Source organism: Phytophthora sojae, assembly GCF_000149755.1.
Source record: "Phytophthora sojae unplaced genomic scaffold PHYSOscaffold_1, whole genome shotgun sequence".
NCBI lineage: Eukaryota > Oomycota > Peronosporomycetes > Peronosporales > Peronosporaceae > Phytophthora > Phytophthora sojae.
Genome location: NW_009258115.1, coordinates 250,822 through 266,861, shown reverse-complemented (window position 1 = coordinate 266,861; position 16,040 = coordinate 250,822). Strand labels below are relative to the sequence as shown.

Here is a 16,040-nt window from a genome sequence, read left to right as displayed (position 1 = left end):
GACTTGCTGCGTTGCCCTCAATTGTCGTCCACTGTCTCGTTCGATAATGACTGGCGATCCATTTCATCACCTCAATATGCCCATTGCGTACTGCAGAGAAGTACGCTCGATCCGTGCACATGCCACCCCAACACATTTGTCTGTTAATATTCGCTTCAAGCCACTGGATAACCGCAAGATGCCCATTGGCGGCGGCAGCGTCCATGACACCGGCACGATATCCCCCGTCGTTGCTGTGTAGCCACTCCACGACTTCGAGGTGTCCACCTGCCGCGGCATTCTCCATCGCATGGTATCCGCGAGCTCCACGTTCATGCAGCCACATCGCTACTTCCAAGTGTTCATTTGCTGCAGCAGCATCTACCGGATTGTCGTCACCACCTCGAGCTCCTTGCCCCCAAAGCCACTGAACCACAGGCAGATGACCACCACTGGCAGCAGAACACAGCGCCTGCGCCGAAACTGCATCATATCTATGGAGCCACTTCACAGTGTCGAGGTGCCCTTGGGCTGCGGGTTCTTGTAGTGTGCCCGAAAAATCGACTCTCCACGGTTCGCGATGGTCCTGGCGTTTGGTTGCCATCCACTTCAACACGTGGAGATGCCTACCTTGTGCTGCAGATTTAATTGCCTCATTCCAATCCGGTGCTGCTCGCCCATGAAGATACTCGAGAGCTCGCACAGAAGCACCTCGCCTGCACGCGGCGTTGAAAGCTTTCTGCCCTGGGAAGTCATCGATGAATTCGTCGAGAAGTTGCTCAACCTCCGGCAAAAATTCGTTGCGAGGGAAGCACTCTCGAGACACAAGGCGAACCGTAGCACGCAGTGGCAACGCATCATCGTCTCTCATCTTGCTTTTTGTAGAACAACATTTTGTCTCAATCCATCAACCAACTGCCCCCCCCCCCAAAAAAAAAAAAAAACCAGAAATGCAAAACAAACAAACGGCACGGACAAGTAGCAATCATGTGTTTCTAAGGAAGTCGTGCGAGGTGGGGCGAAGAGCAGTACATTCGAAAGCTTAGCCCGGCCTTGAGGAGGCGCCTTGAGAGCCGCGCGCAGATCATCGGAGGAGCGCGGCGGCTTGAGAGGTGGCTCTGAAAGGCTACCCCCAATGGGACGGTGGGGGGGTAGCAAAAGCGAACGAGGTCTCAACGGCGACCCCGCTGCTCTTCTCCTCGGCGCAAAACTACGAATGCTACTGCTCTAACTACTGGCGGTAAACCTTGCTGTCGGTGGGGCTCTGCTCCGCCACCCGCTGGACTAAATTCCGCCCTACATACGGTCACCTGCCCATCTACTTCATGCCCGCTGTCGTCGTACGTGTCGCTCGCCGTAGCCGAGTCCGTCGTCGAGGCGTGGATGCTTGACCTCTTCCGTCTTCCAGAAAACATAATTATCGCCTCGCAGGCTCGTCGATAATTCCTTATTGGCAGCTCGCTACATCATAGGTGGTCCTGGCAAAATGTCTTGTATGCTCGAATAATGTCCTGGTGTTTTCAATTCGCTCTGTCCTTCCGAATCGTCTTGGGGATCGCGTTGGGAGTTTTCCCATCAAGCATCCACTTATGAAGTTACGCCTCCTGCAACGTGGATGCTATCGTTTGCGACTGCGTGTCCTTCGTGGCTGCCATGATCGCCTTTGCCAACGGAATGTCTCCATAAGTAGCCAAGAACTTTTTGATCATGGTTACTCTTGTCCGGGTCGGGGAACGCAGGCACTTCCCAAAAAAAATGCTCGGAAAGACAATTCAGATTTGGGGACCCGGGCCATGAGCCCGGTGATTCGCAGTTCTCATGGATAAGCGACGAACAGAAGAATAGGGTGTATTCGTGGAAGAAGGAGATAAAGAGGCGAGCGCTCCTGCAAAGCTTCAGGGTTAAAAGCTAGGCATGTATGTTGTCCACGAAGAAAAAAAGAAACGCGAAGCAGGCACACAGTGTGCTTACACCACCAGTGGTGGTGTAAGCGCAAATCCGCCAGGGAAAGAGAGCATATCACCGGGGACATCATGTATCAGCAGCGACGAGCTCCTCGTCCAAGAGACCCCCGGGCCTCGCACGAACACAACTCCTCAAGTTCTGCTGTCGCCTGTCAGCGTGGTTGGGCAGACCCCCACTACCGACGAGCTCCGCTACCCACCGATGTATGGCGACGACAGGAAGAATCACTCCGAAGACGATGATGTCCACCAACTCGGCCACAGGCTCTGAGTGTATGCGCCCAGGCCCTATGTGCTCACCGGAAAGCGGCATCGGACTGCAACGCGAATCTGTCGAGTCTGCCGAGCAGCATTCGGACGGCCAAAACGCAGCTCCAGGTCCGCCAGCTCAAGCACACTGTGACAGTGAGCGTCTGTTTAGCTGTTTGTCTGTTTGTCTGATCGAATTCGTCTGTTTGGCTGTTTGTCTGTTGCTCGCACAATCACAAGATGCGTGGTGTTTACTGTACAGAATAGGCAACCCGGAGCGTTGCCCCGGGAGGGTACACAGGTCGGCGAATAGTTTCATGGACGATGATAACGGATAACAATTGAGTAAATCCCAAAGTTGTGTTGTTTTTAACCCTTTTAAGGATTTTAAAGAGCACTACCACCCGAAATCTTTAGTTGATTCTAACGTGGGCATCTTCTGCGCCTGCTTCGCAGCCGCAGCATCTGCCCAGGAATAACACCCTGGTCAGCGTCCAATGGCTGCGTTGACGCCAGCAACGAGAGAGCTATTTCATTCAGCTTGTAGGTAAGGTATACTGTGCTCATTTAGAACTATGTTGTGTGCTAACGATCAGACGAGAGAGCTAGCGGAACGAAGGAGAGATGCATGGTGCGCTGATCTTGACCTTTTAACTTGAGGGTAAATTGCGGAATGAGAAATACGTTAATGTGCCAAGTCCTTGAAAGTGGGCGCTTCAACGCAGGGGAAAAAAGTCTTATTCAAACGAACAATGCTCGTGTCACTGTCGAGTTGAGCTGGTTGGTTTGGCGAGAGACACGAGGTTGGGCATCTTCTGCTAAGAGTGATTGGGTATTGAGCAAATTGACATGTAAAAAAATGTAGCCTGCACCTAGACAGGTCATGTTGGTCATCTTCAGCTAAGCTTGGTCGATTATGGCGCAAATTGATACGCCTTCAGCGAAGCCATGACGCTCTCATAGTGTAGTGGAGCGTCCGTAAGTGTTTGAATGCAGGTTTTGGTAAAGAATGGAAGATTAGTGTCAACCTTTGGTAAAAAATGTGCATAAATCTTAGCATTTATCGACGGGTACCCGATTCCGGCAGATATTAGTTTAAATATTACAATTAAGAAAGAGAGACCCGGTTTGGTACCGGGTTTTGGAAGTTTTGCCGGGGCCAAGCACAGTGTGAAAATGTCGCCGCCATGATCAGATCCAGTCTCAACGTGACGTTAAATCAGGCACGAAGCGATCTACAGTGTACTGTACAGTATTAATACATGTACACGCAATGGTGGTCGCGTGATGAACTCATTGCATCAGCAGCGCGAAAATTGGGAGTCGCCGCTACCCTGGGGCGAGCCAGCAATGGCGGCATCCGGGACAAATAGACCGGATACAGAAGCATGGCGGTCTCGACGAGCACCTCAACCTTGACTGCGCGTTGGCCAAAACAGCCATTGCATACTCAACCAACCTGCTGCTGCTCGACGCAGTACTCCAGCCTCCAGTCAAGAGAGAGCACACTCAAGCTGTCGGCTCCCGACTGCAACTTGGCGTGCGCTCTTTCCTCCTTTTTTGTAATGCCAAGTTGTAAACTTGGCGTGCGCTCTTTCCTCTCAGTGAGCGACTTTCTCGAGTGGGTTTATCCCCCAAGCCCACAGGGTGACGGGTAGGCTTTTACAACACCAAAATCATCCTTGGCTGTTATCTGACTGTTGACTGTTTCCACGAAAACCAGCCAACAGCCAATTCGTCGCTTTCCAGTACTGAGCGCTAGACGTTTGCCACCATCCCATCTACTCGATTTGTTGGGCCAGACGAGTGCCGACCATGGATTGGGCTTATTGACCCAGGGCTGTTCAAGACGGGCGCTGTGTTGGGGCTAGAACCTCTCATGCAAAGCACGCCATCGTTTGTTTCGCACGCAATTTTCCAATCTCTATTAATAAGCGTGAGTCCAGTATTGCTGTACACTCGCTTGAGTGCTGCCAAGCCCCCGCTACCTGCGGCACCGCGCGGAGACCGAAGAACCATTCTCGATTTTGCTGGGTCGCGAACTACCGTACTAGCATGAGCGACGCGGCCCCGGTCCGCCGGGGCTGCGGCCGCCCGCGAAAGGCTCTCATCCCCGCCTCCAACGACGTGTTTCCCGACTGGGGCCCCCTGACAACCTTCCTCAAAGCTAGCAACGTTACGGTGCGTTTCTGTGAGATAACCAGCGTCCGGGTCTGATTCGTCCAGTGCTGCATTCCAATTGGCTGAGCGGAAATCTGTTTCGTTTCCAGACTGGAAACAGTCCAAAAAGTTATATACAGACGAAGGTGTAAAAGTGGCCCTATCTGGGAACAACACAACGCTCATCTGGATCCAGCAGCCATTTCCCCATTCTCATCCATCCGCAGCAAGCCAGCCACAAGGCGAGGCGAGGCCGATGCCCTCTCCGGCAGACAGCGCGTTTGAAAGGCACCATGACAGTTGGCCCGCCTTCCACCAGTATCTGGACGGCTACTGCAGCAGGCATGGCGTCAATATCGGCGTGGAGTTCACCGTCAGTGCGGCAGGACGCAACCGAGACGTACGTCGGTCAAAGCGGGCGGCGCAAGGCGAAGAAACCGTTCAACTGCTCCCTGCCAAGTGGGAAGCCTACCGACGAACCTATGTATGCCGACTTGGGCGCAAACCTCGCAGCGCGGATACAAGTAAGCCTCGCTATTCGTGCCCCTTTCGGTTTACGGTGAAGAGCGTGAGGTGCCATGGCACCTGGCACCTTGTGGTCACGGCAGCTAATCTGGAGCATGATCACACGCCAGGCAACTCGTCTTGGGGGGACAAGCGGCGCGTGCACTATGGCGTCCCGCACGAAGATGGCCTGAATTCAGAGGATCGAGAATTTCATGTTTATGATACCTGCTCGGATCCTCTCGTGGATCAGGATGGCGACGTGCCGACCCAGACGACCAGCATTGATAAGGTTTCATGTGAACCAGCTCCTGGAGTATCGACCGGAAAGACGTCGGCCTTCGAACTGTATTATTCGCTTGGTGTGCGCTTTATGGAGAACATCATCGACACGTGGGGGCAGGAGACGGCTGAAGTTCTTGGAGAGCTTCCTGCGCCTCCTGCTAACTACAGCGAGGGGGTGCGTGAGTTGGTTGATCAAGTATGCTCGTCAGGAATGAGTGATGAAATCGACATGGGGGGTGTTTTCAAGATGCTCAGAAAGACCCAGAGCTGGTTTGTAGCAGAAGACGACTTGGAGTTCGAGAACCGTGGCAGATTTTACGAAGATTCATCATGCGAGGCGCATCCGGCCAATTGGCACGGGCAGCAGGTGACTGTCAAACGAGTGGAGCTAAAGACGAACGGTGATCGAGCAAGGTTTGTTTCTGAAGTGGAGACTTGGCACCGGCTGAACCACCCACACGTAGTGCATTTGTTTGGGGCTTGCGATGCCAGCCCAGCGTTTCTCGTCTGGGAGAACTTGGAATTTCGGCCGCTGATGTCATACGTCTGTCAGCAACCACGCAGAATCTGGAAGACATTGTATGAAGCAGCTTTGGGTTTGCAGTATCTTCACTCAACCCACGTTCTTCATGGAGATTTGCGAGGTGACAACATTCTCGTAGGCTCGAACGAGATCTCGAAGCTCGGCTACTTCAACTTCGATCTCGTTGAGCCCTCTGCGCCCGAGTCGGAAGCTGAGGCAAGGAAAGTCTCAAAAAATGTCCGATGGGTGGCTCCTGAAGTACTTCTTTATGGCAAGAAGTTATCATGTGCGTCGGACATATATTCTTTTGGGATGTCCATCCTTGAAATCGCAAGCGGAGAAATTCCATGGGGATCCAGTACACCGAATAGCGAGATCAAGACATTATTGGAGAACGAGCGGTTTCCTCAGAGACCGTCTAATTTCACCTCGGATCAGTTTGCTCTTGTCCAGCAGATGTGCGCGCTTGATCCGAGTGAGCGAGTCAGCATCAATGAGGTTGTTGACAGGCTATACTCGTTCCGTCTGAAGTACGAAGAGCATCGCGAAGGTCCGGATCGTCAAGCTTCTTTCTCGTTGCCTGGTAATGCCCTAGACGAGAATGCCTTGTGTGTTCGTTCATGCAGCAGTATCGGCGACACTCAAGCACGTCGCGCCCCTGTCGCCAAGGAAATATTTTCTGATTGGAACGCTTTGCGTGATTTCTTCTCCAATAGCAAAGTCGCTGTAAGGTTTACCGTCAGTGCCGAGGCTCGGAACACAGCGGTTCGCGGGTCAGTGGGAGGGAAAAACCGCACACGAGAGGGAGACATCTTGCCTGATGGATGGGTTACCTACAAGCGCACCTATCGCTGCAATGCGATGGATCGTTGTGGTGGATCAAGTGATGATCGCGACTATCAACTGTGCCCGTGTGAGGTCGTCGCGAAGAGTGTCAAGGTTGGAGGCAAGTGGCGCGTCAAGATCATGCGAGTTTGTTGGCACAACCACCCTCTTGACGATCTCCCTTCCGATGGCAACCGCGCGGGGACGGCAGCCAAGCGACGCAAGATCGACGGTGGCTCCGAGGCACCTGCCAAGAGCCGTTGTCTCCACGCCCAAATGACTGAGCACGCGTCTTGTGGAGTCAACACCAATGAAGCTGGTACCCCCGTGACCATGCTTCCCCCGGCGCCGAACACAACAACCGTCGCAACTCTCCGGGGGCCAAATGCCGATCAATATTCAGGCCAGGATATGGCTCCCGGAAGTGCGTCCTCCAAGGACATCCACGCTCCGTCGACGGCAATTTCTCTTGATAGCCTTCTCAATCCTGCGCCGTTGGCTATAATTCCCTAGCTGCAGGCCAGGCTGGCTGGCACTCATAGCGGCAGTTCTACGTGATATCATCGCCCGGTGCTTTGCTATGGGCAAAGAAAGCTCTTAGAGCGAGGCTTGGAAACAAGCGGCCCGGGATGTGACACTTTTAAGACTTAGTGCACGCTTGCTGCTATCAAGCTAGGTTGACTAGAAATTAGAGCTGGCGAAAGCATGGGGCGACTATGAGTCCTGGGGTGGTCTGGCAAACGTGCATTTTTATTTTCTTCATGCCGTAGCTATTGCGACTTCGAGCATTATGGTACCATGAGCAAGCAGAAACGGAGAGCAACCAATTAACGCGTTAGGAACTGAAGGTAGCATTACCAATGCACAGCACGGTGGCTGGAAATTCGTACACTGTTCGAAAAGCAATCATCAGGAAATGTAATATCGCAAACGCATATTTTCAACAAAGCCGTGCTTTGCACGGGGAAGCTCTGGATTTTCGAGTCTTTTTTCCATTTTTTATTTACATGTATTGTGGCTTTTGGCACTTCGGACTGTAACTTGTACGACTTATCGAGCACGACTGATGGATAAATCGTACTCGAGTACGAATTGCTGAAGTCGTGGATGGGCAATCAGCACTAAGTAGTGCGCATACGTCATCTCCTGCATGATTTAGCACATCCAGCACCTTTTGGCACTTTTAGAAAGTGCCATTTCCGAACCAAACCGGGTTCGAGACACGACTTAGCAACTCGCATTCAAGGCCACTATGATTTACCGCTAAGTACGAACACTAAGTAGTGCACTACATAGAAAGGCAAACTGGATGCAAAGCACAATACTTGGATCGCACACTGCTGCCTACAGGGCCGCTCGCTTGATATGGGTCCTGATGTTTTGATGAACGTTTACAGATACAGGATTGCCCCACTTGTGTTATTCACTAAACTTCGTCTTCAATATATTTAATAGAGTAAAAGGGATTGTAGTTTTCATCAAGCGCACGTCGTTTGTAGTAGGTGGCGGCTTTCTTGATCGACGTCTTTGGCAAAGACTCTTTGCTCAATGAGGTCACCCAGTTTCGCCGGTTGTGCCTTGTCGATCGTTTAGATTGCTCGTAGGTGATCCTCTTTCCACGCAAACCGATTATCACGCGGTGTTTGAGGTGTAAACCACTCACTACCAATAGGAACAAACCGGAGAGCACGCCAAGCAAGGTATCATAAAACATGGTATTGACTTGACATGGTGTTCCGCTGAGTTTCGACTCGTCGATCTTAATATTGAAAGGGTTATTGCCGTTTGCTGATATTTTGGCCAACGCATGCTTATTATCTCGTTAATAATCTCGGTTTTAATCCAGTCAGCGCATAATTAAGACCTAGGTCTGATTTATATATATCGCCAGCTTGAGGCTCTGTTTTCCCGACCAAAACGGTTTTCTGCGGCTTGGAAACGCAGAATGGCCATTCTAGACAGGCCAACGAGTTTCTGGACCTAAAAGCGGCCTCCAGCAAAGCATAAAGCTAAATCAGCCCTCGCCTATCTCGTGTCCACTCATATTAAGAGACAGGCGTGGTCTATTTTAGAGGTCTATTTTAGAGGACAAAGCATTTGCAAGCGGCAATAACGCGAGACTTTGATTTGTTTAACACAATAATATAAAAATATCACGGTTATTGTTAATCTACTGGAAGGGTGGGGGCGTCGGCCTGTATAGTACAGGTTGTAGTGAAGGCTCCACTGCAGCGTGTTCAATACAACTCATCAGAGCAACGCGATTGAGATCCTCCAACACTAGTCATTGGGCGAAAGCCCCATGATGGCGAGCTTACTTGCAGTGTTTCCGGCATCCTTGCCGCTCAAATTTTTACATGAGGGCACGCTAGCAAAATGCACGTATATATTGGTGTACTGATGAGGCATTCATCTCACTTACATCACGTTCTGCTATTTGCTTCCACAGTTTAGCAAAGATCCTGCTACGGTTTCCGAATTCGTTTCCTTAGGTAAGTAGGCCTCTAGTATTTAATACTCTGGTATGTGATATTACAGGTACATATGGTTGTTGCTCGAGTGAGTGAGTTTAATGACCATCATTATGTTCGATGTGTATTGAGGCACAAGCAACATTCAGTTTTGTCGTGAAATGATTGCGTCGGTTTAACGCAAACATAAATCTTTAATGGTGCTATCATTTCAAAATTGGTAGGGTTTTTGGGATTCACCCAACAACTCTGGATTAAAATCCAGAGAATTATCACCTTGAAGATCGCGTTGAAAGTCTTTCCGGGCGTTTGTGACACCGCTTCGTCTCCGTAGGTCTTGGTGGACATTTCCAACGTGTTCACTTCGTTGCCAGGGTGTTTTCGGTTGTGCCTCGTCATGTACACACCCCAAAGCTGTAGCGTTTGGTTGACCAGCACACTGCGATAGCGTTGGGATTCCTCCCATCACCAACTTTGACGCGACGGCTTGCATGGTTTCGTCCTTCATCGCCGTCAAGATCGCCTTTGATTTCTCCATGGATGACCACAAGTTGGTCGACCATTCGAACATCTATTTGCGTTGGACTGGTTCAAGTATACAAAACGCCCAACGTGGCTTGACCAGAACTTCTGGTCCCAGAAGCCCCTCAACTGTCCCTTCATCCAGCTTAAAAAACGACCTGAACAAGTCTAGGCTAGCTTCAGCTGTTTTTGACAATATTTGTGGACTCCTTAGTCACGCTTGACCTTGTTTCGGCTTCATTCTGAGTGGATGCGAACGCGCGTTTGATTAAGTTTCGATTGCACAGGAAAAAATATATTGTGAGCTCTGGTAACTATGACAGCTCATGCGTACTTCAATATTTCGGCGTACTTAGAGCTCGTTCAGCATCAATTCCGTTGCTTCGGCAAGGGAAAACAGTAGCCACTGATTGCGGTAGATTCCATTTGTGGGATTCCAATACTTGTAAAACATATGGGACGATGTCCTGGTGATACTTCTTGCAATTCTACGGGGTAAGCGTTGGATTCGAGTAGTCACTTTCGAAAACTGAACTTCCTGCAGGTTGGATGCGACAAATGGCGTCGTCTTATCCAATAATTTTGGTTTTCCAAAACTGTAGCTTCGGGTTGCTAATTAGGGAGGGTATCAAATCCTACGTCCACCTTTAGCAGCTTGAACACATCGTTCTTCCTTCGAAGTTGTATTTACTCCGTGTAGAGGCTTCTAAGTGTCGAGAAGGCGGATGCTGATTGTTCAGTCATCTTCATCCTCATTGCTGAGCGGCCATCGGTTGAGTTCTTGGCGAAAGTATTCACCCGCGAAGTTGGCTCCACACCAACGGATAGAACAGCAACGAACATGGCGAGCAGGAGCCGCACGAAGCCAAACCCAAACGCATGACCGACGAGGTGACCGGTGCGAAGCAGGCGCAGGATTTGATCGTGGTTAGTTAGAAAAAAAATGAGTAATACAAAAACCAAAACTCTCCCATAGTAGGACTTTCCCATAGTAGGACTTTGAGTGTAAATCAATACCAAGATCCAGACACAAAAAAATGCTGCCTCACTAATCACTTTTTGTTTCACTGCGGGTTTCTCGAAATATTTGAGCATCTGCTAATTTGTGCGTTGGCGCTTGGCAGATCGAGTTTGCCTTTCATCACCAAAGTACCAGTTCCGGACCTCCGGAGTCTAAAGATGAGCTTCCATCCACTGCAAGCTGTCATTTGAAGCTTGGTGGATCGCATTTCGGATGATGATACGCGAATTTACGTCCAGGAATTCAGCATTTTCAAGTACCCATAGCACTTTTTCAAAATATTCCGCCTCTTCGGCAAGCGCTTTCTCCACAACCCACACGCGACTACTTTCAGGTACCCCACTCCATGACCTTCACACGATCAAAAGTCCAGAAATTGTCCCAAATCGCTTCTCGGTCCAGTTGCACTCCATTCTCGAGCAGCCACCGCGTTAACACAACTTTGCTATTCCAAGCCGCTGCCTGGAAATGATCGGATGTGTATGACTTGCATCCGTGCCACCACCGAATCATTCGAAGAACGCCTCGGAATACAATAGTTCTTCGTGCGTCTGGTACACTCACTTCAGCTCCTTTGAAGAATATATTTATCGTCTCCGACTTGCCTGTGCCCTTGTTCCAGGACTCCTGGGCCCATTGAGTATCTTTCGCGCGCACTTGATATCCACGCCCTAGTAGCCACTCGACCATTGCCCATACATGAAAGCATTCGCCATTACCGGCGTCAAATATTTCGGGTGGGAGAACCAGCAATTCATCGCCAGCATTTGCACAATCTTGAGGTGACCCCCACGAGCAGCAAGTGCTGCAGAGTTCATGAGGTTCGGAATCGAAAACTGGCTTCCGTAGAGTTTGTACAGCCATTCCACCACCGGTAAGTGACCATTTCCCGCAGCCCATTTGATAGCATTTCCCGTACACCCTTGAGTGCGATAGTCATGTAGCCAGCAGACAACGTCGAGGTGGCCATTTTCCGCAGCACCGTCCATTGCAGCTGTGGTGCATCCTTCAGTGCGATTATCATGCAGCCATTTTACAACGTCGAGGTGGCCAGTCTTCGCTGCGCCATCGAGTGCTGCCTTCATGATTGTACATCCATTTCAGCACGTCTAATCTCCCGTGACTTGCTGCGTTGCCCGCAATTGTCGTCCACTGTCTCGTTCGGTGATGACTGGCGATCCATTTCATCACTTCAAAATGCCCATTGCGTACTGCAGAGACTTGCGTTCTATCCGTGCACATTTCACCCTAAATATTTTTGTCTGTTGATATTCGCGTGAAGCCACTGGATAACTTCGAGATGTCCATTAGCGGCGGTGACGTCGGCGTTATATCCCCCCTCGTTGCCGTGTAGCAACTTCTTGACTTCAAGGTGTCCACCTGCCGCCGCGTTGTTCATTGCATGGTACCCACGAGCTCCACGCACATGTAGCCATTTTATCACTTCCAAGTGCCCATGTGCTGCAGCGGAATCTATCGGATTGTGATCATCACCTCGAACTCCTTGGCCCCAGAGCCACTCAACCACAGGCAGGTGGCCACCACCGGCAGCAGAGCTCAACCCCTGTGCTGGTTCTGGGTCATATCCATAGAGCCACTTCACAGTCTCGAGATGTCCTTCGGCAGCAGCTTCTTGTAGCGTTTTCAAAAAATCAACTCTATTTCCAGCAGCAGCACCCAACGCATGTGCAGACTGTGGGTCATATCCATAGAGCCACTTTACTGTCTCCAGATGTCCTTGGCCTGCTGCTTCTTGTAAAGTCCACGCAAAGTCAGTTCTCCACGGTCCCCGTCGGTCCTCACGTTTGGTAACCATCCACTTCAACACGGGGAGGTGTCCGCCGCATGCAGCTGATTTAATTGCCTCATTCCAGTACGGCGCAGCCCCACCAAGAAGTGTTCCGTTGACGCTCTGCTTGGCGTCCAACGGTCCAGCACCTTGAGCAAGACGAAACTAAGGATAGCCAGTCGCTGGATAACACGCAACTACTACTGCCATATTCGCTTAGCCATCACATGTCAGTGCTCTCTCCGAGCTGTCCTGCTAATCTCAGACTGAGCTGCAAACTACACACACAATATGAGTTGGCAGCAACGGCAAGTTCTGCCAACTCCAGTTTCAACACCTGTCTACTGCTACGCAGCATCCCACAATCCTTGTCGCTCCAAGTGCGGCAACTTCAATCTTTACAGCACTTTGCTGCAGCAATGACGGTGAACGAAGCCAGATCACAACATGCCCCCACCGACGCTTGCGTCGGAACACTTAGCCGCCAGCATTAGGGAAGCCTGTAGCCATACCAATCTGCTTGCAGTAGTGATTGAGGCTGCGCTTGGGTAGCGCCTTCGTGAATATGTCGGCGGGATTTTCCGTTCCATTGGCTTTGTAGATCTCCAGCAGGTCTCGCTTGACTTGCTCACGAACATAGCGCCAGCGAACCTCTATGTGGCGCGTCTTGCTGCTGTAGGTCGGAGCCTTGGCCAGAGCAATATCAGCATTATTGTCCACACCTAATTGCATTTGGGTTGCCACATCAACTTCCTGTAGAGCTTCCTCCAGCATGTTGACAATGCCTCGACCTTCCATCGTGGCCTCACAAGCGGCGACATACTCGGCCTCCGCTGTCGACTGGGCGATAATAGACTGTCGCCGAGCTGCCCAGGCTACGGCACCACCAGCAATTGTCATCACGTATCCTGTGATGCTCTTGCGAGTCTCTGGGTCGTTGCCCCAGTCAGCATCACAGTATCTGGTGACTACGATCTTGTCAGCAATTTCATCACTCGCAGAGTACTGGATGCCCAGGTTTCTGGTTTGCACGAGGTAACGCAGGATGCGTTTTACCGCTCCGCAATGCTTCTTCGACGGATTTCTCACAAAGCGACTAAGGTAGCCGATGGAGAAAGCAATATCTGGGCGAGTACTCGTAGCGAGGTACATCAGCGCTCCAATAGCGGCGCGATAGTCAAATGGCGGAGGTTCACCACCCTCGTGTTCATCTTTCGGTACAAACTTCGCGTTCGTCTCCATCGGGGTAGCACTGCCGTGCGCTCCATCATAACCAAATCGCTCAAACACTTCTTCACAGTACTTGGCTTGGTGGATCCACACGCCTTTTGCGTCCTGCTCCACTTGGACGCCCAGGAATTGGTGGGCTATTCCGCCGTCCTTAAACCATACTTCTCGTCGAAAGCGGCAAACAGGGACGTTTTGAAGTCCATGGAGTTCGTTGCGAGTACATTTCTATCAAGCATACAGATGTATGGGGGTTAAACGTCGTTTGGTGTAGCCCAAAGCCATTAAGGGATTCTTGCTTGATGAGCAAGATGCCGTATGGCAACCCCAACACGGGAAGGTGGGTGCGTTAAATCTGCTACGGCTCGTGGCTGAAAGGTAGGCTTGAATACTTGGGCAGCGTGCTCTGTGCTCAGTCTGAGGGGGGGAACTCCAAAATCAGGGCTGTGGAAATATAGATTGTTTATTGATTGACGGCTCAGATATGGAACAAGCAATTATTGCAATCTCAACAATCTCACAAACAAAAAGATTGCAATCTAAGTTCTCGCTTGCATTTCCTCTGCTAGGTTCATATTTTTACTGGTTTGGCGGCGCTATCGCTCTAAGACCTATGCTTGTGCGATTACATTTGTGGTGAGCTTCAAAAACCTTGGCCAAATGCAATGTTGGGGCTTATATTCATCATGTTGAGCGTGCACCCCATCCAGGCATCCAATGACCCCTCATATCCGCATTTCGAAGCAGCAGAACACACATAATGGCTTTTTAGGAGCTAAGATCGGTTCCATAGGCTTGACGTTGCATATTTCTCTGCCGGATCGCTAGCAAAGGATCAAAATCAGTATAGGAACAATATGGGAACGGGATTGCCGATTGAGATCACGGAGCAATCAATTATTGTGATTGACAATCTCCAATCGCAATCATTTTTTCCACAGCCCTGCTCCAAAATGAACCACAAATCTTAGCGATGTCACTTGCATGGTACAGTGTACCAGTATCTTGTGTCGAAGATCTTCCTTCTGCTAGAAAACACTTTTTCCTTCCTTCTTCCGTTTCACTCCATTCGCCTTGCTCCATACGTTACGCTCACGGCGTCCGGAAAACAACCACATCGTCGACGAGCGGGATGAGAGCGAGAACGCCATCTCTGTAGTAGACGTACAAACACGGTTTAGTCTCTGTGTTGTGAAAGTCCATCGATCGCAGGAATTTGTCCACTTCCTCGTACCACTCGGCGCCAGACTGATGCAGTCCATATAAAGCCTGGTTCACGCGGTAGACTTTTCCTTTCGGGCAAGGAAAACCAGGAATGCCCCGCACAAACTGCTTGATCTTCAACTTGGCGTTTAGATAAGCTGTATCAATATCACCCTGGTACAAAACGAGACCCAGCTTTGCCGCCAGTGCGGCTACCACTCCGAAAGTCACCATTCGTGCAACCGGTGAGAATGTCATGTCGTAGTCGCTGCCAAGTTCCTGGAAGTCACCACGGCCAACCAGACGGCATCTCCAAGTGCAAATAAATCCGTCCACATCCGTCTTAGGTCGAAATCTCCACATCGTAGAGAGCAGATGCGCCTGGCTCGGCATCTCACTTTCATCAATCATCTCGAACACGCCTTTGCTGAACATTGCGTCTACTTCGTAGCGCATGCCTGCTAGTCATTCCTCTCGCTGGGGTGAGCGCATGGCTTCACCGTAATTGCGCGGCGTTTTCACGTCCTTGATGTGCCATCTCGTTCCACTTAGCGCTGAAGTGGGGCTCACTGCGGCCTCGCGCTTGCAGTAGCTCGCGTACACATGGTAATCTTCGAGTCGTTTTGGAGCTCTTCGTTCTGCTTCACTCCGGAGCGTCATCCGCCGTGGCTGTCCTTCGAGGTCTCGCTGACGCTTGGCCTCGTGCACGTCTTCCAGCTCAGCCTCGACCGCAGATCGCTGATTTCCTGTGAGAGTCTCTGGCACCATGCAAATGTCCATATCGTTTCCAGCGTCAACAGCGACGAGTTCGTGCCCGGCGGATTCATTTTCGGCCGTAGTTGGGCCGCCGACCTCCGCGTCTTGTTCCGACTGATCGACTTGGAGACTGCCAATCAGGTAGGCATCTACGATGTCGAGCCTGTCCCAAGGAGGTTGCCGGGTCCAGTCATCATCACCTGGGCCAAATTTGACGATGACTTGGTTCCTCTTCGTCTGGCTCACTCCCGTTCACGGACGTCGACAGCTCATGCGAGGAAGGGCTTGATGGGTCGGGATTGCTCTAAGGCTCCTGTGCCGCATCAATATCTTCTCTCCCTTCAACATCTTCAAAAGTGGCCTCGACTTGGCCTCGGCGTCGGCTGGGAGTTCCGTTCGCGGCTGCAAATTGTTCCCTTTCGACTTGAGCCAGCAAGAGAGGGTCAGCAGGGGCCTTTTCTTCTAGTTCATCGCTGAGATAGCTTCGCGTCGTGTTTTCACTGTGTGCAGCGTGCTCTTTCGCTTCTGCATCGTCGGCAGTCCCGGACACTACTTGGTCTAC

The 16,040-nt window shown here is 50.9% G+C and overlaps 3 protein-coding genes across 3 annotated transcripts; 2 read left to right on the top strand and 1 right to left on the bottom strand.

Moving 5' to 3' along the window:
- Positions 1-4,608: 4,608 nt before the first annotated feature.
- Positions 4,609-5,001, top strand: PHYSODRAFT_476677 (hypothetical protein; the record flags this gene model as incomplete). Its single annotated transcript, XM_009515559.1, has 1 exon — positions 4,609-5,001. A coding segment is annotated over one exon (393 nt), but the record flags the coding sequence as incomplete, so codon positions are not given.
- A 387-nt stretch (positions 5,002-5,388) lies between these two features.
- Positions 5,389-6,177, top strand: PHYSODRAFT_475819 (hypothetical protein; the record flags this gene model as incomplete). The annotated part of the gene is made up of 1 exon (XM_009515558.1): positions 5,389-6,177. A coding segment is annotated over one exon (789 nt), but the record flags the coding sequence as incomplete, so codon positions are not given.
- Positions 6,178-11,174: 4,997 nt separating this feature from the next.
- PHYSODRAFT_473373 (hypothetical protein) lies at positions 11,175-12,319 on the bottom strand (the record flags this gene model as incomplete). The annotated part of the gene is made up of 2 exons (XM_009515557.1): positions 11,175-11,582; positions 11,825-12,319. 2 exons carry the CDS (start codon positions 12,317-12,319, stop codon positions 11,175-11,177), a joined length of 903 nt encoding a protein of 300 aa, XP_009513852.1.
- Between the last annotated feature and the right edge of the window lie 3,721 nt (positions 12,320-16,040).